Raw genomic sequence first — 23,405 nt, 5'->3', positions numbered from 1 at the left:
CTGAGGCTGGGAAGCTGGACTGTCTTTGGAAGCCATATTTGGAAGCGAAAGGGGAATATAGGATATGATCATCTGGCTACATAGAGAAGTACTGAAAAGCAGAATTTGGGTTTCTGCCTCTGGCTTAAGCTACGAGAATAATGGGCTCCTGGCAGAGGATAAACTGTGTCTCATGAAGACAAGAAATAATGTGTCTAACAGGCATGTGATTCTCGCTGAATATGAGAAAGTGGGAAAGAGATGCCTACATAAATCTGAAAAACAAAACAAAACAAAAAACCCAAAAGAGAGATTTTATAGAGGATACAAGGTGTGAAGTAGAAAGAACCACAGAGGAGAAGATATACACAGTGAACATGAAATTTTGATACAAGACATTAATTTATTTCCTAGCTATTATTGGACTTTGGAGGTATCCTACAAGGTGGGTCGCGACCTTGAAAGAGTTTCGGACAAGTTCTACCATGTTGTGGTGTGGATGAATAAGTAGGCATTGTTAGGAGAGCTTAAAAGACAAGCAGCTACAAATAGGAGATTTATTCCTTCTCTCCTTGTGCCAAGGAGAAGTGGGCAGAGACCAGGGTGCTGTGGAACACTTGGTGTAGGTTTCCGTGGAGGGGCCCTCTTTTCCCCACGTGTTCTCCCTTTTTATAGAGTAGGTGAAAGGAAGCAGTCTTGTAAGTGGAGGAATAATCAGTCTGCTTTCAGGCCAGGCAGTCAGAAATCAGAGTTTTCTGGGAAGTCCCTGCCCAGCCTTGGGAGCCCCTAGGGCCCATGGAGTATTGTGGCCCCCGGTGTGGGGCAGGAAGCTCTCCCCAGTTCTATAGGAAGCTGAGCTTGGGTACAGCCTCTCCTCCTAGCAGAAGGACCCGCCTCCAGCTAGTTCCCAGGCCACTTGGACTTTTAAACAATTCTCCTCATTGCCCCACAGGTAGAATAAAACATGTGGTTAGTATATAAAATGGAAAGGGTCTATTTTGTTCAAAAAGAACAGACATTGCGACAGATACTTTAGTGCCTCCCGTCTCCATAGCTAATCAACTCACACATGCCATTTGTTAAATTTTCAGGAATTTTGTGTGTTGGTTGTTAAACACAGTGATTTTTAAAAACCAAATTATGTAAAGTTACCCATAAGTAAATGATATTAAAACAAGAGTAATGCAGTCAAAACTCATCACTTTCCAGCTGTTATACTATATCTTACTATTATACTATATCTTATTATTATTACTATTACTATACTATATCTTACTATTATTTATCTCTGGGGAAAAATATCCAATGGCCGAGTGATAAAAATACATGCCTTGGTTTTCTTCCCCATTCAGTGCTCAGTGAGTTAGCAGCAGGTGCCTTGAAATCACGGATGGTGGGAGTTTGTGGTATTAGAAAACACCAGGGCCTTTTGGTCCAGAGAGGCGGTTGTTACACATTTAGCTGCACACCAGTGCCCATAACCTTGAGCGTTGCCACTTCATTGTGCTCCAGCATGCCTCTAACCCCAGTATCTACATCTCAGAGCCAGAGGACTGTGCACTCCGGGCAGGAATATCCGCTCCCCGCCCAAGGAGCATCTCTCACCAGTGCATGATGGGAACCAGTGTATAGATAACACCAGCTCCCTTCATCCTCTGGGGGATAATTTGGGCAAGTGTTTGACACTGTTTCCTGAAGTTTCCCACAGGATTACATTTCAGTTGCCCACTGTGATAACCTGTTTCATATTGTGCTTTCTGTTGGATGCCCTCCGGTCCCTCTATCACTTTGTTCACTTCTGTGCTGATGTTCCCTCTACCCTGCCTCAGGGTCCACTTCTGAGAGTGTGTGTGAAACAGAGGAGAGTAGTGCCAAATAGAAGGAGAACTTTTGGATCAGGAAAGAGGCAGAAGTATGCTATCCTGTGCAAATCAACAACAAACCAGCCAGCCAGATGGCAGACATGGGAGATGATTTTCTCATATCTGGCAGGAAAACGAGATAGAGGAGTCATGAGGGACTTTAACTGTGCTCACCTGATTCTAATTCAAATTCTACTACCAAGAAGCTCTTTCCAAATGAAAAATGTAGAACGTGAGTACTTGGGTGAAGAGGAGCAGCTCGAGGTAGATGGAAGGTAATGAGGTCCCAGACACTCTACCCCTGCTGTGAAAAACATACCCACAGGGTTACTGAGCCACTTTCTCTGTCCCATAGGTAGCAGAGTAATACAACTACTTCGGATGATAAAGATTCCAGCAGCCACAGCCCATTTAATTTGACATTGCATTATTAGTAAATTCTAGAAATTCTGATGACCTCTACTAGTAAGCAGAAAAGAGAGGTGTCCCAGAGCATCCAGAAATGGTTCTCTATAACAAGATATGCTGTGCTAATTTAACTTAACTTTCCTCCTCCTCCCCCCCCTTCCCCCTTCCTCTTCCCTTTCTTCCCCTTCTCCTCCTCCTTTTTGATGTTGAATTCATAACCTATGTCACTTAGGGTGAATGTTCTTTAAAGGCATACCTCAAGTTCAGAAACAGGTCACCTTCTTCCCTTTATTGTTAATTCACGGTCAGGACATATAGTGGTCTTTGTTTGCCAAAAATGTCACCACAGGCCCTGACACAGCTCTCGAGTGGATGCTCCCCAAATCCATTGCAAGCTTGGCTGCTTCTCCTCATTCTGGATTTGTTTCTGTCCTCATCAGTGACAGAAAATGTGCTGGCACGCATGAGGTCTCCTAAGAACAGGTGTCCCATTATATCCTCATCTTGTTAAACATCATTTGCACTAGGAGGAACCTGCAGTATAATAAAAGGCAAAGTGGCTTTTTACTGTAGTGGAATTCCTAATGTAGCTTCAACTCAATTCAATTATAATTTTTAGTCCCATGGATGGCCTTCATTGGAAATTCTATTTCCCATGAGGTATCAATCTGGAGCATTTCATATCACTGTAATTGGTCTATCCCAGGACCACCTACACAAAATTTACCCAGGGTGAATGCTGTTAAACATGCTATTCCTGATCTTTATCCCATTCCTACAGAATCAGGATCCCCAGGGGAGGGGAAGAGGGAGGGGGAGACCTAGGGATCTGAGTCTTAATAATCTTCTCAGGTGATTGAAATTTCTAGTTGAAAAAGTAAAATAATCTGTGGGAGAAATTAGTTTTGCTAATAGTTCTACCATATACTCATTATTTGATTTAAAGTAATAATTTTATTTATTTATTTATTTATCAGAGAGAGAGAGCGTGAACACAGGCAGACAGAAAGGCAGGCAGAGGCAGAGGGAGAAGCAGACTCCCTGCCGAGCAAGGAGCCCGATGTGGGACTCGATCCCAGGACGCTGGGATCATGACCTGAGCCGAAGGCAGCTGCTTAACCAACTGAGCCACCCAGGCGTCCCTAAAGTAATAGTTTTAGTTAGCACTTGTAGAGTATGACTCTGTCTGTGTTGAATAAATATTGTAACAGACATTTCAAATTCTATTTGAAATTCTTAAATAGCCATTTCAATAGGGATTACAAGTACTTGCAAACAAAATGTACAAGTTTATAAAAATGTGTCTGTACGCAAGTTTGCCTTTCATCCAATTCTGGTTTCCTATGGCAAGTATTCGACTTAAGAATTTAGTTGAATTTTCTAAAAAAAAAAAAAAAAACCAAAAAACAAAAATGGGTGCCTGGGTGGCTCAGTCATTAAGTGTCTGCCTTCAGCTCAGGTCACGATCCCAGCATCCTGGGATCGAGTCCCACTTGGGGCTCCCTGCTCAGTGGGGAGTCTGTTTCTCCTTCTCCCACTCCCCTTGCTTGTATTCCCTCTCTCTCTGTAAAATAAATTAAAAAACTTAAAAATCAATCAATCAATAAATAAAATAAAATAAAATAAAGATAAAAACAGCAAAAACAAGTAGGTGCTAAGAATAGATTAAAATTTACTTAGAAATCCTATACCAGCAAATAAGGAATAGCACAGGTGCAAAATTTGTTTAGTCCTTTGCAGACTGCTTTCATTTGAAAAATTTTTACCTAATCAGTTAATTTTTTTCCTAAAATTCCAAGTCTCAAGACATTTCCTGATAAATATTCGTACAGTTTTTCTTTATCTGTGTCCTTGGAAAAATTTTCTTACAGTTGTATTGAAAATCCAAATTCGTATTAAACTGCAAGATTTTTTTTATTTGAAGAAGGATTTTAAGAGTCACGTTACTAAATGCTTTGTTGTAAAATATGAAGTGTGGCATTTTCCATTTTACATATAGGAGAAATATATGTAATTACAACTTGATGTTCTATTAATTAGTAGTGCATTTATTCCTTTTTAATAATTTATCCAATAGCTATCAGATGCCATCGATCAATGTAAATATCATCTAAGTTATATTCTTGTTTAGTGATTATTCTTATCTAGAGATTTTGGAAGAGCATTTAGTAATAACTTATCCCAAGAGCAATTAGCTGTGCCTGTCCCTGAAAATTTCTGTCACATCATTTATTAAACATTATTTTGTGAATTTTAGTGTTAGCAATTTCAGATTTTATGAATTGAATTTTGAAATATGGAACAAAAGTTTCTTCTGAAAAGGGACAGGAGCAACTACTCAAATGTTATTTTTGTAAACATGCAGATGGTTCCCATTATGTCACCAGTATCAAATAGTAGCACTTGCTAATTTGCTCGGTGGATGAATGAGTTGAGCAAGATACACACACGCACACAAACATTAGATCTGACCATAAAGTAAATGAGAATTTTAGTTTACTCATATGTATGCCATATGTCTAATTGACTCAGTATGTATTTAAATGAATTCTTTGATTTTAGCACAGTTGCTTATAATTAATTAAGTGTATTTAAATGAACATACCGAGATGCCAAATGAGAATACTATGGAAAAAACGTTTTTAAAAAATTGTAGTATTTTTACAGTTATAGTCAATGTAACTGTCTTTTCGGATTTCTATCAATTATTTTTTTAAAGATTTTATTTATTTATTTGACAGTGATCACAAGTAGGCAGAGAGGCAGGCAGAGAGGGGGGAGGGAAGCAGGCTTCCCTCTGAGCAGAGAACCTGATGCAGGGCTCGATCCGACCCTGGGATCATGACCTGAGCCGAAGGCAGAGGCTTTAACCCGCTGAGACACCCAGGCGCCCCTCTATCAATTATTAATAACGTTGATTTAGTCAGTTTACAAACATAACAGAGATATATAATATATAATATATGTAATATGTATAATGCATATCTCTGTCCCATAACAGAAATATATGACGTACACATGAGTACCAGGAATGTCACCTTTGGGCATGTTCTTGAACAAGTATACAGTTGTTACAAATAAGGAAATATTCTGGAAATTTGTAGTGATATATCATCAAACCAAATAAAACTACAGATAGAGCATGTATTTATGTCTTGAACAATTTGGGGCACTATGAGGAGTCATCCTGTGGTTTGTTATGTGAGTTCAACTTTTCCTTAGTCACCCCCAGTCAAAACTGCATTTTGTAGGAATTGGGGGGCACTTCATGTTAAAAAGAAAAAAAAAATCAAGAGAGTATAATATAAACAAAACTGTTAGAGGCCTTTTTGATTGTGTAAAGTCTTTAAAATCTGATTATATGGAAAAAATTATATGGAAAATTTTTTTTCTTTATGCAGCTGTGCTGTAATATATTTACCTGTATATATGCTTATGAGAACTACTAGGTGTATTTTTCTCATTCTAGAAAAGCTTAATTAACATCCTTATATCAAAGAAAATATTCTTAGGACTCCTTTGAGAAGGTTAGGGATAAGAAATCTAAAAATGCTTTCTTTGAAGGCTGATCTTTGCTTAAATTTTAAAAAGTTGTGATTTACAGACAAGGTAGTCTTTTCTTTAAAAAAGAACAAAAGGATATAAAAATTGCTGAAAACCTGAACACCACATTCATTCACATCACTTTAATAATTTATCAAGTGCAGGACCAACAATATGAAATTTTCATGTATGCGTATTATCCAGCCTCATATGAAAGTAGCATATGAAAAATAAGGTTGGAGATAAGTCACAAATACCAGTAACTCTTGTCTGCAGTTCTCTAAATTACAATTGCTTGTAATTTATAGAGGAAAATAAGTATTTTTGGTTCTAGGAACTAAATAATTTTATCATTATTTGTAGGCATTTAAAAAAAATCAGAATTAGGGACACCTGGGTGGCTCAGTTGGTTAAGCAGCTGCCTTCGGCTCAGGTCATGATCCCAGCGTCCTGGGATCGAGTCCCACATCGGGCTCCTTGCCCCACAGGGAGCCTGCCTCTCCCTCTGACTCTGCCTGCCACTCTGCCTGTGCTCGCTCTCTCTCTGACAAATAAATAAATAAAATCTTAAAAAAAAAAAAAATCAGAATTAGTTATGAAAGTCAAAAGTGGAAGATAAAAAAAAAGTGGAAGATAAAAACATCATCATTACTATAACTGCAATTGGTACTAGTACCTTGGAGAGTTGTAGAGTTCTGTTTCTCTTTTTTTTATATTTAAGATGACTGGTTAAGAAATCTGTGTTTGGCATAGATTGGACAGTCTTAAGGAGGTTTCAGAAATGTTCAAGATCTCATGTCAGGTGCCTATTCTGACATATGTTTCTAAGTCTCAGGGCAGGATGCCTGATTAAGTTACGTGAGATTTTACCCTACAGGTTAGTGTGTTCAGAAATGCTGAGGGTGTGCCTGTGTGGGTATGTAGCTGTGTGTGTGTGTGTGTGTGTGTGTGTGTGTGTGTGTGTGTAAGAGACAGACAGACAGACAGCCCTAGGGAGTAAAGAACAGAAAGGCAATGTGGAGGGATAAACAGATTTACTTCACATTCACCAAAAGCTGTCATTTAAACTTCCTTCCAAAGGGCCTTGATTTTAAAATGATAAATTCATGAACACATTTGACTGCACCCATTTTATCTCCTAAGTTGAATTTAAAGGAGGAAAAAAATCTCAGTGGCTCTCCTTTTATGACTGGTGCTGCTGGAAGTGAAAACTTCGAGATTATGTGTGGTTCATCTAAATCTCTGAATCTATAATAAATGCATCGTAAGAGACTTCCACGGAGATGCTGGATTCGTCTTCCAGCCAGCAAAGAGCATTTTTACGGACTCTAGAAAATGTGTTAGTCCATCCTTAAATTTTGCCTGCAATCAGCCTTCTGCATCTGTCACAATTCCCAGATCTTGCGCTGGGTTTCCTCTCCTTTCAGGGCAGACAAAGGTGGAAGAGTGTTTGCCAGGGCATTCTCCCCCTGCTCTCTGAGGTGGGCTCATCCAGAGCTCTTTGACCTTATTATTTTGATCATCAGCCTTGTCCTCCATCATACCGCATTTAGCCCTCCCTGGAGGCCATTCTTTCCGCCTCCTTTGTCCCCCAAGGAACAGGAGAAATCCATATAAAATGAAAAAGAGGAGTAATAATACCAATAATAAAGGGCAGTGATGACGACTGTTGCAGCAGACAGCAGGTTAAACGCCTGCTGGGCATGCTCCCGGGAAATCATGTCCATGTACCTGGCTGGGGCTCGGGGTACAGGGGCACCTGCGGGCACCGCGATGCCACTGCCTTCCAAGAGGAGGTGAAGCCCTTGCCATCCTCTGAGGACCTCCAGGAGACACAGGCTGCTGTGTTTCATCCAGTCCATCCCTCTTGAGAAGCATGGCTTCCATTTCTTCCTCCTCTCATATGCCACTTGCCGCCCAGTGTTCTGGGTAGTTGTTGGAATACGTGGGTCGGGCATGTGTGACCTCTCTCTTCCCTTCACAAAAGACTCACTGGTGTCCCTTTGCTTCTGGTCTAATTTTTTAGGATCCTTTATTCAGTTTACTACTAGGCATTCATGTCCTCCCTCAGAGAATCTTGACCTCCAGTCATTCCTTTTAAATATTTACTGGGATAATGTTTTTTTCCTCAGCAGTTGTTGGTTTGGGGATGTTATTATTGAAATGGTTGGCTTCCTATTTGAAAGCTACATAAAATCATGTCATAATGGAATTAATGTATGTAATGAGAAGTAGTTCAGGGATCATGGTCATAGAGGTTTTGAATTAAATTATAATGTATTTTTAGATGGTCTCTATTTGGTACCCAGAGCTAGGGGCACTTTAACTGAAGAGGAGCCAGTAGTTGAACACTCTGTGTTGATGAAATTTTGCAGCAAATAAACTCAGTTTATTTCATTTTTAGAGTAATATGTTTGTTCCTCAGGCTATTTAATCTGTTCTGTATTCAAAAGGCAAACAAGTTTCTGCTCATAAGGCAAAATGCAGCAACATTTTTTTTAATATTGACAATATTAGTTCTGGTGTTTTTCCTTTTCAAAATATATAAAAATAAGAAATAGAAACTCTGCCATTGCTGCACGATCACTGCTACTTAATTTCAACATTTTTGCAATTTGCTGTCTTCTGATGTTTGTCATCTTGAAAAAGATGGTAACATCAGTCCGTGTATTGTATAATATGTTTCTTTTCTGCACATATTAAAGGTCTTTTCTATAAAGTCATAATGGAATATGCTTGAAGTGATCAAAATTTAATGGCCCGTAGAGCATTTGTAGGCGAGAAGCTTTAGGATGAAATGCAACAGCATTAAACGTCGAAATTTATTTTCTCCCAGAATTTCATCTTACAGTGATTTTCTGCAAGAATGGTATTAGGGTCTTGTTGGGAACAGTTAATAGAAGCTCTAATAGATAATAACTGACTCTGTAATTAGTCATTTCAAGACAGAGTTACTCTCTGAGCCACTGATAAGAATTGAATTGTGTCGCTACATCATGTTTTCATTCTGCTGTCACAGCCCAGCAATCCATATTCATAGACCCCCGGAGCTGAGCTCATTGCCAATTTAACACAGATGTGGGAGCGATATGCACAACCTCCTCAGCCTTTTGATCCCTTCTTATTTCTTATTTGAGGAAATGGCAGAGTAACTTCAGAGTGAGGATAAGGCAGAAGGTGTCTTAGTGACAAAATCACTGGAAGATTAATTTGGTATGTCCATAAAATGTGTGTGTGTATACATCCACATACAAAGTACACATGGGTGAAAGAGACACTATTTTCGTTAGATGTAAAATTCCACCAAAATTTTCTCAGACATTTCTGATTTTTGAGTATCATAATAAAATACCACATAGATTTTTAGTTTTTGTGCCCTTTCAGGAGAAACCTGCATTTTCATACAGCTCGGTGAATAACACTGGTTCTTTTTTCTCTGTCGAAGGGATGCTGGATATCACAATTTAATTTTCATTGGTTACCCTATGTTCTCCGTTTTATTATATTTTATTTTATTTTAATGTTATTTTATGTTCACAAGTGCTTCTGTAGGGTTGAATTCAGTAAATGCTGACTGAGCTCCTCTTCTGAGCCAAGCTCTGGAGGGTGGAGAATAATTGTGTGTTCCATAGTTTCTGAGAGTGGCCGGGTCACTGGGGAGGGGAAAGGGGGTTTCCCCAGGAGATCAGAAGAGACTTTGTGAGAAAGATGGCGTTGGGGTCTGTGCCTGAAGAATGGGGAGGACTTTAACCAAAGAAAACCGGGAAGTCATTTTAGGTGAGGACTCCCTTTAAGGAAAGAAGAGACAGGGAAGTAATGTTCTAGTTTAATTGGGTCAAAGGATGTTTTCACTGAAAGAGGGAAACTTGACGGGAGAGAATGGTTATGGCCAAACCTTAAGGGCTTTGAAATCACACCGAAGACAGGATTTTACTCTATGGACAATAGGAAGCTAAAGATACTTGTTGAACAAAGGATTGATGTGATCTGATAAAGACACTTTTGCTTTCTGATTATCGGTAATCATATACATGTTTTCTTTTTCCTCTAAAATATACTGGTAGGTTCAAAATTCTACTTGCAATCTGTACTGTTCATACTGATTTTTTCCCCTCTTAGAGTAGCTGGTTCTCTGCAGAACATTTTATTATATATTTTTATTTATTTATTTGACAAAGAGAGAGGGAGCAAGCTCAAGCAGGGAGAACTGCAGGCCCAGGAGAAGGAGGCTCCTGGCTCAGCTGGGGAGCCTGATGTGGGGTTCGATCCCAGAACCCTGGGATCATGACCTGAGCTGAAGGCAGTGAGTGGCTTAACCAGCAGAACCACCCAGGCACCCCTCTGTAGAACATTTTAATGCAGAAATATAAAAGACATAAAAGTTGACTCTAAAGAAAAAAAGTCTCCTGGGGGAGGGTTTTATAAATTTATCATAAACATTTGTGAAACCGTGAAAAGTAGATGATATGGCAGACGGACACGTTTAAGTAGAAGCTTACCTATTTAAAATCATAGAAATGTTTGAGTATTTGATACTAATTTTTGGTGTCTAAAATGGATGAGTGGCAGGTCCTGTCATATGGTGGTGATATATTTCAATTTTTATGAAATAACCAGAATTTATAGGATGTCAGGTAGAGTTTGTAAGCATTTTGCCAGTAGGCAACTAGTTCAAAATATCTTTTTTTCCTTACTAGCTAGTAAAATCCAAATTTTACTTCTAACACAGTTCTTGGCTAATAGAAGGTTTTATGTATATCTGTATCTACATACACACATACATATATAGCAATATACATATATTTCCATATATGTTGCCTTAAGTCTGAATGTATTATGTACTTTCTAGTCCCTTTTATTGTTTGATTAGTTTGCTCATTTTAAGTGCATTTGTAGTAAGTGTGTTTATAATAAACTTCTTCCTTTCCCTTTTTAATAGGATTTTTTTCTGAAAGAAAATTTAAAAGACCATCACAGTAAAATTTTAAAGACTAGCACATAGATTCAGCAATTATTCTCATTACATAATAAATTTCTTTTCAAGTGAATTGATACTTGCTAAGTGTTGTTTCCCATCTTCTTAGTATTGGAGCACATGGCTCGTAATTTTGGAAAGAAAGAAGGGTTTGCGTATTAACTGGGCTAGTTAGATATCAGCTAGATAGATATAGGTGGTCCTAATAGTTGTTCATCTTAAATGTAGTCCAAATCCAAAACCTCTGTACAATTTCCCCCTATCCCAATGTGCCCAAATTTATATCTTTTAACGAAAACTTCTACTTATGCAAAGGTAGTTTCATAAAATATTTTTTAAAGGAAACATTTTTTAAATGACGTTAGCTTTGCAACATTTTAAATTATATAGCGAGACAATTACGTTCTGAATCATAAACTTAAAACAATACGAAAGTTCTAAATTTTCCTTCTAGTTCATGTACATATTCATATAACTTTACATTCAGCGATGTGAGCTCCAGGTTTTTTCCTATCATGAGCCACGTTGGAACTTGTATATAGTAAACTTTAAAACAATTTATCAGAGATCACTCTTCGGCTTTCAAGAAGATTATTTCAATTGCTTGGCTGGCAGCAGTGTGTAGATGTAATTGATGAGCTGAGACTGGGGAAGGTCAGATAGTGCTTGAAGGGTGAGTCCCAGTGGGATCAGAGGAACGAAAGTCAAGTCAGGGCACATAGGAAGGGGAAGAACTGGTGCACATTGGGGGTCAGATGGAGCTTGAGTGAAAGGAATCAGGAAGATATCAGAGGGTAAGGTAATTATTAAGTGTGAAAACAGAAACTGACAGTGACTGATGTTACAGAATCACTCAGGTGAGGGACAGTGAGCCAGAGCAGCCTGGATGCCTGAAACAGTTACTTGTTTCTGTGGGGGTTTTGTTTGTTTAGGAAACCCTGACAGACTAACCAGAGGCTGCAAGTAGAGATAAATGGAAACATCTGATGAAAGGGAAAGCAAAGGACAGAGGGATGTGTATTCCTGCCGTAGTTTCAAAGTCGGAGTGCCCCAGCATAAAGTTTTCAGCATCTTGCTCAGACTGTTCCTGTGTTTGCTGCTGGTGCTCTCGTCAGGAAAAGCATGTAGGCTGCAGACATTCTAAAGTTTCCTGCAAGCTGTCAGGGAATCCAAACTGTGTCAGATGTTTTTTGAATGCAGAAGCTGGACCCGTTGTCTTCTTGAGTAAAAGGGAAGCCAGAGATCGGAAAGCTCTGTCTCATAACCCATAAGAGTCTGGGCAACAGATCCTCTTTCTGAAAGAAAGAGACCGATTTTCAGTTTACATATGGATTATGCATTACATGTGTTTAAAGAAGGAGAAGGAATGCTTGTAAAGACAGCAGTTTTTCAAAGGCAAATAATCATTTTTTCCCTCAAAAATGAATTCCTGACTCTAGCAAACAGAGAAATAGATTATATTCAGTTAGTATCTTTTTAAAAAAAATTTATTTTATTTTATTTATTTGACAGAGAATGAGAGAGAGAGAGACAGCGAGAGAGGGAACACAAGCAGGGCGAGTGGGAGAGGGAGAAGGAGGCTTCCCTCCAGGCAGGGAGCCGGATGTGGGGCTGGATCCCAGGACCTTGGGCTCATGACCTGAGCTGAAGGCAGATGCCCAATGACTGAGCCACCCAGATGCCTCTCAATTAATTTCTAATAGGGAACTCTTTGTTTAGTTGATTTGTGTGAACGTATAACCTATACTTAAAGTGATCTGCCTTTTTTTTTTCCTCCCACAAATGTCTTAGATTGGTCTCTTGATCTCTGCATCAATCATTTTTGCATTCTGGAAAACATTTTAAATATATAACTAGCCGGGGCACCTGGGTGGCTCAGTGGGTTAAAACCTCTGCCTTTGGCTCAGGTCATGATCCCAGGGTCCTGGGATCGAGCCCCACGTCGGGCTTTCTGCTCAGCAGGGAGCCTGCTTCCCCCTCTCTCTCTGCCTGCCTCTCTGCCTACTTGTGATATCTGTCAAATAAATAAATAAAATCTTAAAAAAAAAAAATATATATATATATATAACTAGCCACCTTTTCTTTTCTTTTTTTTTCCACATGGCTTTTCCAAATGGGATTCAACTGACATACAAAGTTATCATTCACAACATCCTTTTCCTCTGAAAACAAGTTGAAGATAAGACAACCTTCTGTCATTTTTGTATGAATGAGTTATTCATTAATATGTATTCCAGTAAATATTTATTGAACACCCAAGAGTGTCAGGAATTGTTCCAGATTCTTGGGATGTACTACTGAACAAAACACTTAAGATCTCTACCTTGATAGTGTTCACATTCTGCAGAATAAGAATGACAATAAACATAATAAACAAAAAACATTGTGAGTAAATATATGATTACAATATGTTAGAAGGTGATAATTACTTTGATAATCTGAAGGAGGGGAGTGCAAGGCAGAGGAAGGTACGGGTGCGAAGACTGGGCATGTCTGAGCAACAACAAGGAGGCTGGTATGTCTGGAGTCAGGTGAGCCAGGAGGGAGCAGAAGGAGATGAGGTAAGAGGGAATGGAGACAGGTCACGGAGGACTCTGTAGGCCATTGTGAAAACTTTGACATTGACTTTGTGAAGAAGTTGTAAGTAGAGGAGTGACATGATTCAATGAATGTTCTAAAGAATTTCTCTGATTCATACTGAGAATAGACTCTAGAGAGAGGAGGGTAGAACCAGGAAGACCACATCAAAGTCTAATACCATAATCCATGTAAGAAATGATGGAATCTTAGAACAAGGTAGTATGTGGTCAGGTTCTGAAGGTAGGGCTGATAGGATTTACTGATGGATTAGATGCAGTATATGGGAGAAGGTAATTCCTGAGGTGACTCAGCAGGACGGACAGTGCTGCCAACCACTGATCTTGTGAAGGCTGTAGAAGAAGCAGTTTTGGAGGGTGGGTGTGGGCATTCAGTTTTGGTCACATTGACACTGAGACATCTCTTGAATGTCCAAGTGAGGATGTTGAGCAGTATCTTGATATATATCTGGAGTATGTACAAAGAGGGTTGGTAGAGATCAGGACAGGAGACAGAAATGTGAGAATAGTCAGTTTATGGAGGCCTTTTAAAGCCAGGACATTCTAAGGGTAAGAAGTCTTTTTCACAGTATTCAATTTTGTTTTCTAAGACACTCAATGTTTAGAAATGATATGGGGGTACCTGGGTGGCTCAGTGGGTTAAAGCCTCTGCCTTCGGCTCAGGTCATGATCTCAGGATCCTGGGATCGAGCCCCACATCAGGCTCTCTGTTTGGCAGGGAGCCTGCTTCCTCCTCTCTCTCTGCCTGCCTCTCTGCCTACTTGTGATCTGTCTCTGCCAAAGAAATAAATAAAATCTTTAAAAAAAATTGTTTAAAAAGAATGATATGTCCACCTAGCCATGAGTTTACCAAACAATTGATATTCATCTCACTACAACTAGGAATAGAACCAAGCAGGAGAAGATCTCACCCGATCTGACCTTCCACATATTGCTGGTGATATATTCCAATCCTTTTATTTCTGGGATGTTTTCACTACACCTTGCTGTTTCAGCACCCAAGAACCTATGTAAAGAAAAGAATTGATCTGAAGTAGGCACTGCACTGTATGGAGGCATTAAGATCAGAATTTGCATCATCCTTTGGGTCTGGAGAGGCACTTAGCGGCAGATGAGAGGGGAGGCCTGGTAAGGGATGGACAGCCCAGGTGGACATTTAAAGGGTACAGCAGATGTTGCTTGTGCTCAATACCCCCAAATGAGGCCCAGGCCATGCAGGCAGCTTCCTAAGTGCACATGTCTAAGATATTGAAATATCACTAGATATGTATAAGCCATCAAGTTGAATTTATCAATCGTCATGGTAGACTGAGGGATGCATCATTGTTTGAGAGCAGAGCCAAGGGCTGTCATGCATGGTCCTCCTCTTTTTTAGCCCTTTCTCCAAGAGTGTTTACCCTCTGCTTTAGTCAACACTCAGCAAAGTATCTTTTGGAAGCGAAGGGGTGTTAGTAGCAAGCTGGGGATGCCACTTATCTGGAGCCTGCTGGGGTTACAGCTGAGACATGTTGTAGACTGTGGGTGGAAATGAAGTGGCGCCTGAGAGGGTAGTAGACCATCCCAGCAGGAAGCGGGACTCCGATGTGGGCCGTCCAGTGATTGGCTCTGTCTTCAGCAGATGTCATGAGTTCTCTGTAGTACTCCAGGTCTGCGGAAGGAAGAGCAAGGCAGAGCTTCAAGGTCTGAAAGAGGGCAGGGAAAGGGAGCTGAATTTCACTGATGAGTTACTATATGCATGATACTTTGTTAAACAGATAGTTTGTAGATATATTTCTTTTCATTCTTACAGTAAATTGGATAGTATTCCTCTTTTTGTAAATTTCAGGAATCTGAGCCAAGGTCACACACTGATCTGAAGTAGAGAGAGGTGAAATTCAGGTTCAGGCTTGCCTCACTTCCTAACTCATAAAACTCTTAGATTTTTGTAGTATCTTGGAAATAAGAACCAGAGTAGAAGCATGGAGTGGAGGAGTCCACTGGGGCTGTATTTGTGCATTTAATACAGAATTGCTGCTGTCTAACTGGACTGGAGTGGAGTGGATGAAGAGGAAGAGGGAAAAAGCAGGGTCCCATAGGTCCACAGTGAGAACTGTAGGTTGGGTCTGATTTGCTGGGAAGGACGATCTAAGACATGAGTGGCTAGTATAGTTGATTTAAAAGAAAGCAATTTAATTCTAAACTCCACGGATGGGGACACAGAAGCTGTTTAAGCACTATTTACCTTGGCCAAGGTAACTCACTGAACCAAAGGTTGGAGACAGCAATAGAACCAACTGTGGGAATCTGGGGCAGCCAAAACGGGGCTGATGATGAAGGTGTGATTCCTTAAATGAGGAAACTGAGACTCGAAGCGATGAAGTGCTTTTCCTTGAGAAAAAATAGTAGCAGATAAGTACCTGTTACCCGGATCCCATAACCAGCCTAGGGCTCCATCCACCATGGCATAGGGGTATAGGGGTCACCTCCTGGCTACCCTTAGCCCTCTTCCTCTCTAATATCAGTGACACTGGGTCCTGTAGCTTTTATTCTCCTTTTCTTCAAGTACTCCTCATGCATGTGAATAATCTGGGAAATAGTGTATTAAACAAGGGTTTGGCTACATCATTTGGCTTCTGTGGGATCGGGAGTGGGGGAGGGAGTGGTGTGCAGGCTGAGAGAAAACAGGGGTAATCAGCATCAAACATGTTTGGATGATATCAGATGGTCCTGAACAAGGTTCTAAATTGCTCTGTGCCACAAATTCCTCATTTTTGCCCCAGGAATAATGATAGTACCCCTTTTATAGAAATGTTTTGATAATGAGATAATACATGTTCACTACTTATCTCAGTGCCCAGCTGAGTGGTTTACGTGCTAGCAGTCAAAATATTAGCTATTATTAAAGGATGTGAAGGTGATTTGTTCCAATACCCAATGCCGTTGTGGGGGTAGCGTGATGTCAGGATGTTCTGTTGATCTATGAGTCTTGTTAGTTGCTTTCTAATATGGGCGCTTGAGACCCTTCAGCTCCAGTCTCTGGATTTCCTGGAGTTTAATTTAAACATGCTCATCACACTTAATGTGTATCTGGCCATTCTCCTACTGCCACCAAGCACGATGATAGCCTTGTACTGTGCACTACCAAAATAATATTACCTTTTCCCGGCTGCTTCCTATAAATGGCATCATCTTAATCTTATCAAACAATGCAGGAGAAAATATTATGTCAAGGCAGAAATTTTAATCATTATTTTAGGGTGGTGAGCAAGATAAAATTTTTAGAAGCCAGACCTGAGTGGCATACAGATCCATTGTGTGTGACCCTTTTTTCCCAGGAACATCCTGATTTTCTGGTTAGGAAACCATTTGGAGTCCTCTTGCAGACTTTGTTCTGAACCTTAAGGCATGCCGTGGTCTTCCTTTTTTGTTCTCAGAAGGAAAAAGGCTATCTGTCTTCATGCAAATTAGTCTGCTTTTGTTGAAAAACTTCAGGGGGATTCATCTATGAAATGTGGATGCACAATAAGAAATACAGTGTATCTTATTGTTCTTCTCTCAGCCGCTGTAAGATTGTTTCCCACAGTATGAAATACTTAAAAAAAAAAAAAAAAGTGTTTAATAGCAATGCCAAAACTCCAGCAATGCCTTTGACTGCCTTCAGGGGTGGTAGTGGAGGTGGGAAGCTAGCTATTCAATACTACATTATTTTCAGATGATTTTGCATATAGCTGGGGAACGTGTAAATGAATGCAGAAAGAGCGATCTAATGTACTAAATTTAGGACCAGCAATTACAGACATTGGAGATCGGAGCTTCTTTTTTGCTCCTCTGCTTATAGTTCCTGATGGAAAGAAAACACTGACTAGCAACAGTATAAAAATAGTTTTTTAAATAATGAGTAAAAATTGTTTTGACAGTGTTTAACTCTTGAGCAACGTGTCTCAGTATTTGGATTGTATTAATTGAGGTTTCTTTTCTTTTTCCCTCCCTGCATTTCAGTGACAATTTCAACAAGCACCTTCTTTGACGGCTTGCTGGTGACAGGACTGTACACGTCCACAAGTGTGCAGGCTTCACAGAGCATTGGAGGTTCTAATGCTTTTGGATTTGGTAAGCTATCCTGACATATACCATCAAGAATTGTCCATGGTTAAACAACACCAGATCTTATTTTTTGAAACATCTGTTTTAAAAGGATCAGACATTGATGATTTCAGAGTAACTAATCTGAAGCGATTTTTGTGTTGTTTGCTTGATGTTAGGTGACTTGAAATAAGTCATGTGACTAAACAGCCAAACATAAGCAAAGTGTGACAGTCTTTCTATTCCTCTCCATCTGTTGACGCTGGCTGTTATGCTTGGTCTTGGGGAATCAGGTGGATTTTTGTGTTCTGTCATTTAGGTTACTGGAACTGGAATTCACTCTGACGTGCATGCAATTATTCCATAACCTATTTTTTAAGTTTTATTATTATTATCACTTTAAATAAACTCTGCCTCCAACATGGGGCTTAAACTGACCCTGAGATCAAGAGTTGCATATTCTACCAGGCACCCCCAATGAGCTGTTTTTAGAAACAGTTCTTATGATCCTGGGTTAGGTGAAAAGGGTCACATTAAGTTTGGCAATTGAGCATTGTACAAAGTGGAAGGTAGTAATGATTGGTGACTGAATTCTATGAGTATTCATGAAAGAATGTGTTTTAATATTTAAAGCACTTACATGAGTCCTCGTCCTTGAATCGTAGCCCTGGCAGGTTACTTATATGGGGAAGCAGAAGGCTACATGATCATTACGTGCCCAGAGGATTTTCAGTCTGGAAATCCCCGGTTTACCCATTATGCGATAAACATGCCAGGCTGGAATTAAATAGTCTCTTTTCAGCATCAAAAATGCAAATTTAATATCTCCGTTTATGTAAGATGTGAAATCACTGATCTTATTCTGAAATTGGAAACCACAAGGCTCCCTCCATTGATATGAAAAAGATAGAATTGCATTATCAGAGGCAGCCATGTGTTCCGAGTTTTATCTTTTCTGGGTATTTATTAAATAGATAATTTTTACCTACTTTTGATAAATGAAAGGGTGCTGACTCTGTGCCAAATCCTAGCAGTAGCTGTGGCCAGGTGACTCACTGACGAATGCTGTCGATGCCCCATTGTCACCCCCTCATCACCTACTGGCCCAATATGAGGTTCATAGCCTCGGGGCTTCACAGAACCTGGAAGTCATTTCGTCATCACGTTAAATTATGTGACATTGAGAATTTGCCCTGTTTTTAAAAGATCTCAGATACAATGTGTTGAGAACTACTTTAGGTTCTAATCCTCAGGAAAAAAAATTTGATCTAAAAATTCTGCTTATTTAGCCCCATCCTTTTTGTGCTCTGTAGAGGTGAAAGGTCAGCTTACAGTCCTATCTACGTGCATCACGTACATGGTGTACTACCTGTTATGTTACAACAGGCCTCAGAAGAAGGGTTGCCAGATTAACAAATAAAAATTTATAGGCCATTTGGTTCAATTTGACTTTTAGATAAGCAATTTTTTTAGTAAAAGAATACGGTATTTGGAATAAGACATTCTGGGTGCTCCCTTAGCCCAGTTAAATCAAAACCTCTGGAAGTGGGGCATGGGCATTGGTTGTTTTTAATGCCATTTCGGTTGCTAGATTGGAATGTTCCAGTGTTCACGCAAGGCTAAGAAGTGCTGTACTGGGCCAGTCCAGGTCTGGCGGCAGTAGCAGCACCTAGAGCCCATGATGACAGGTTTCAAGCCTGTCTTTAGACTTGGTGAGCCACATGTGCTGGGGGTGAGACCCAGTGACCACTTTCAGAGAAGCAGTCCAGTTGATTTTGGTGCACACCGAAGTTTGAGAACCACTTGTCTACATTCATTAAATGAGAGGAGATAGACATTATTTAACTGACCATATACATACATAATAGCAAATCTTGTTATCATGCCACAGGCCAGCTTGCTGAAGTCCTGAGGGCTGAGAGAGGCTATGCCAGAGGAACTAGATCTGGTCTGCAGTGAAATTGGATAGAGTTAGGAGAGGCTTTCCTGAGGAAGTAGCATTGAGCTGAGATGTGAGCTTGACTTCCTCATCTGTGAAAGGGGTTGGTAAAGCACCTGCTTCATAAGATTTGTGAGAATTAAAGGAAGTAATTTACAGGAAGCCCTTAGCACATAGGAAATACTCAGTAAACCGAGGTATTCCAAAATTATCCTTATAATGGAAGCAGCTGCTTTTCCCAGCCCAGGACTTGTCTATAGCTTCTTGGAGGGGCAAAAAACAGATCTTAGGAGCCATTAATCTGGGGTTTGTAGATCCACGTGATTTGAGAGGACTTGGCTGGATGAAATAACTATCACAGGCTACAATGGAGGCTTTCAATGAGAAAAATCATGAAATATCATTCATCAGTATGTTGTTGTAAACACATTTTGAAAGGACACATAAAATGCATGTGTCTTATTGCTTCTGATTTTAGCTAGTAAGCCAAATGGAAAACTTGAAATCCAATTGTTAGAAGTTATTTTTTTTTTAAGTAATTAATTTATTTTGGGGTTGGGGGGCAAAGGGAGAGGAAGAGAGAGAGAATCTCAAGCAGGCTCCATGCTGAATGCAGAGCCCAACTGGGGGCCTCAACTGACTGAGACACCCAGGTCCCCCAGTTGTCAGGAGTTATGTGAAACACCTGGGCTTCCAGACATTTTCTTGCATGACTTTGAAAGCTGTACAAAGGCATTTGCATTTGAATTAGAATGTTTTTTGATTAGCTTAAGTTACACTTGGTCTCCTCATCACCGTGAACCCTGGATCATGAGGCTGGTGGTCCGAAGAGGTTTCAAAACATGAAGTCCGTTCATGGTCATTTGACTTCCACAATCACAGCTCGGGTCTCCTACCAGTCAACCGGCATTTTTATAGGACATGATTTTTATATGGATGGATAGATAAGTGAGATCTTTTGTAAATTCCAGTAATAGCTGGGTAATTTTATGTGGACTTATATGATAGTGGTAAATTCCTTTAAAAAAATTTAAAGTACACACCTCAATATTATTAAACAGAGCTAATCTTTGGAAGTGCTGTTTTTGACTAGAGAGCAGGACATAAAATGTCTGTTTTAGATAAATGGTCACTTTAGAAAACAAAAGCACTTGAATTTTTTGGTATTTGAAGTTTAACATGCTCTTTACAATTTAAGAAAATGAAGATCTGAGTAGGGTGCTGGTAAGAAAGGAGAGGAAATTCCTACAGGAGGTAAATTGTAAAAAAAAAAAAAATTGTTGCTTTTTGGTAGTTTAGTAGTTACAGTAGGGTCAGGTTGAAAAAAATGTGGCATTCTTTGATCTAGAACAACAGAGTTATTGAATATGTAATCTGTCATTAGGCTCTGACTTAATTGATAGAATGTTAAGCAAATTTGGTTTGTTTGGCATTTTCCCAACAGCATAGGATTAGGGTGGGATATATTTAACTAGCTGTGTTAAATAAGACAAAGTAAAACATAAAGTTGAGTCTAAAAAGTACTTCTGAAAGTTTTTTCCTTTATAGATAATTTTAATTGTACTAATTACATGAAAGTTATAGCTGCTCTCCCTTAAATATAAAATGTATTTGGCTGTGTGACCAGCCAAAATAAGGCTATAATTATTCTTAAGATACTGTTGTATAAAAGTAATTCCACTAACATAACTACAGCCTTTTATGCAAAACCAGAATTCTTTAAAATACATGCCTCACTGACCAAAAATAGACAAATGCCTAATAGCCAGAAATACATTAAAACAATAGCTATGCAAAAAATGACTGTATGCCAACAATGCGTGATTTGAAATACCTCATTTTGCTTGTCAATATAAGAAAACATGCTGCCCTAGGGAAGAGTGATGTTTAATTATGGATATCTCTTTGTGCATCCCAGAAGGAAAAAAAAATGCTTCCTCTTGTCTTTGGCATTGAATTCCAGCTCAATCATGTAAATCTTCAAGGTTCTTTGTGGTCGCTCAAAGAAGGGCTATTTGAATATCCTTTCATACAAAATTATTCCTTTTCCAGAGGCTGAAATGCATTTTACTCAATATTTAGTATTCTGGCTCTAAAAGCATTTTACTTAGTTTTTGGTATTCTGGCTCTAAAACCGGAGAACTGGGTTTGCAGGTCTGATGAGTGGCAGCCACACTTCCAATTGTTAGACCTTCCATAAATTTAATGTTGTGCTTTGCCATTGCTAGATCATTGTGCTCAGCTAATATGTGAGCCATTTTAACAGTTTTTCGTGTAAACTTTTATAATTTTCTATGTGTTTCCTTTCCTTTTTCTATAGTAATGAGGCATTCTGGATCCAGTCATTTGTTAAATTATGAAATTCTTAAAATGGCAAGATTTGATGAAATCTAACTTTGGGGAGAAAATATGGTGAAGCGACCAATATTTCTTTTCTTTTTAATTTTTTCTCTTAAGCATTCAGTTAATCATGTCATTTATTTATTTATTTATTTAAAGATTTTATTTATTTATTTGACAGAGAGAGAGAGATCACAAGTAGGCAGAGAGAAAGGCAGAGAGAGGGGGAAGCAGGCTCCCTGCCGAGCAGAGAACTCGATGTGGAGCTCTATCCCAGGACCCCTGAGACCATGACCTGAGCCGAAGGCAGAGGCTTAACCCACTGAGTCACCCAGGCGCCCCAATCATGTCATTTTTAAAAAGATTTTATTTATTTATTTGAGAGAAAGAGAATGAGAGAGAGGGAGAGCATGAGAAGAGAGAAGTCAGCAGGAGAAGCAGATTCCCTGCTGAGCAGGGAGCCTGATTTGGAACTTGATCCTGGGACTCCAGGATCATGACCTGAGCCAAAGGCAGTTGCTTAGCCAACGGAGTCACCAATCATAAAATTTTAATATTTTCTTTTCTTTTTTTTTTTTTTTTTTAAGATTTTATTTATTTTTTTGACAGAGAGAGATTACAAGTAGCCAGAGAGGCAGGCAGAGAGAGAGAGGAGGAAGCAGGCTCCCCGCTGAGCCCGATGCGGGACTCGATCCCAGGACCCTGAGATCATGACCTGCGCCGAAGGCAGTGGCTTAACGCACTGAGCCACCCAGGCGCCCCTAAAAATTTAATATTTTCAATATTATTTTTGAAACAGGGTAGTAGAATTTTTTAACTGAAAGATCTGATTTTTTTCCCACTGAAATCTGACACTCTGACTTTAGATGAGAGAGGATATATTTATAAAACAAATTATTTTAGTGTTTCAAGATTTAAAATTTTAGTAAATCTTATGTTGATCGCTAGTTAATAAAAATGTGTACTTTACTAGTAGATTTTGATTGTATGTTAATGTTTCACTGCCATGGTGCAAATTTTTGTCACTCCTTTGTTTTATTGTCATTAAAAATAAAAATACAGGCTTTGTTTAAGCTAAGTTTTAGTTATCCTTCACATTGAAACTAAGTAGAACCTTTTACAACTTTACTGATTGTCACTAGGACCCTATATCCCTGGGCGTTAAATACAGTTCAGTCTTAGGTGCCTATCCTTGTGCCTTTGAGACACACACATATGTTATACATACATATATTTAGGCTTTAAAAAATATAAAGAAGGGGCAGCCATTAACAACTTCATTAAATGGGGTCCTGGGTAGTAATGCTCTTTATTCACCAGCCTAAATTAGGCTAAATTATTCAGAATGAGCTTGTTAAATTTATTTTATCTGTCTCCTTACAAAGAAATGCATTGTAACATGCTTGAGGAATTTTGAACATATTCAGGGATTTTGAAGGCATGACCTCTTATTGGATATGGTAAATGATCTATAATTAACAAGAAGACTTCAGGTTAATTAAACAAATTGCTGTAGTCAATGATACTAAGAGCATAGCTGAAGAGTTGAAATTGCCATTAATTTTTCCTATTTACTGGGTATTAACCTCAGTTTGGTCTTAAGTCATTAAGTCTCAATTCCATTTGCATATGCCAGCATTACCTTCATTACGAAATAGTATAATGTAGTTTGTATTTGACATATGACTAAGGAATTCAGG

At 39.2% G+C, this 23,405-nt stretch overlaps 1 protein-coding gene across 3 annotated transcripts in view; it reads left to right on the top strand.

Moving 5' to 3' along the window:
• Nucleotides 1–23,405, top strand: part of RELN (reelin) — a 496,502-nt gene that overhangs the window by 49,573 nt on the left and 423,524 nt on the right. For all 3 annotated transcript variants that reach the window (XM_059396996.1, XM_059396995.1, XM_059396994.1), the window contains exon 2: nt 17,343–17,453. In XM_059396996.1, coding sequence (XP_059252979.1) covers nt 17,343–17,453 — 111 coding nt within the window. The remainder of the gene's footprint in view (nt 1–17,342; nt 17,454–23,405) is intronic.

The sequence above is a fragment of the Mustela nigripes genome, chromosome 4 (genome assembly GCF_022355385.1).
Source record: "Mustela nigripes isolate SB6536 chromosome 4, MUSNIG.SB6536, whole genome shotgun sequence".
Classification (NCBI taxonomy): Eukaryota; Metazoa; Chordata; class Mammalia; order Carnivora; family Mustelidae; genus Mustela; species Mustela nigripes.
This window is presented reverse-complemented; position numbering and strand designations above follow the sequence as displayed.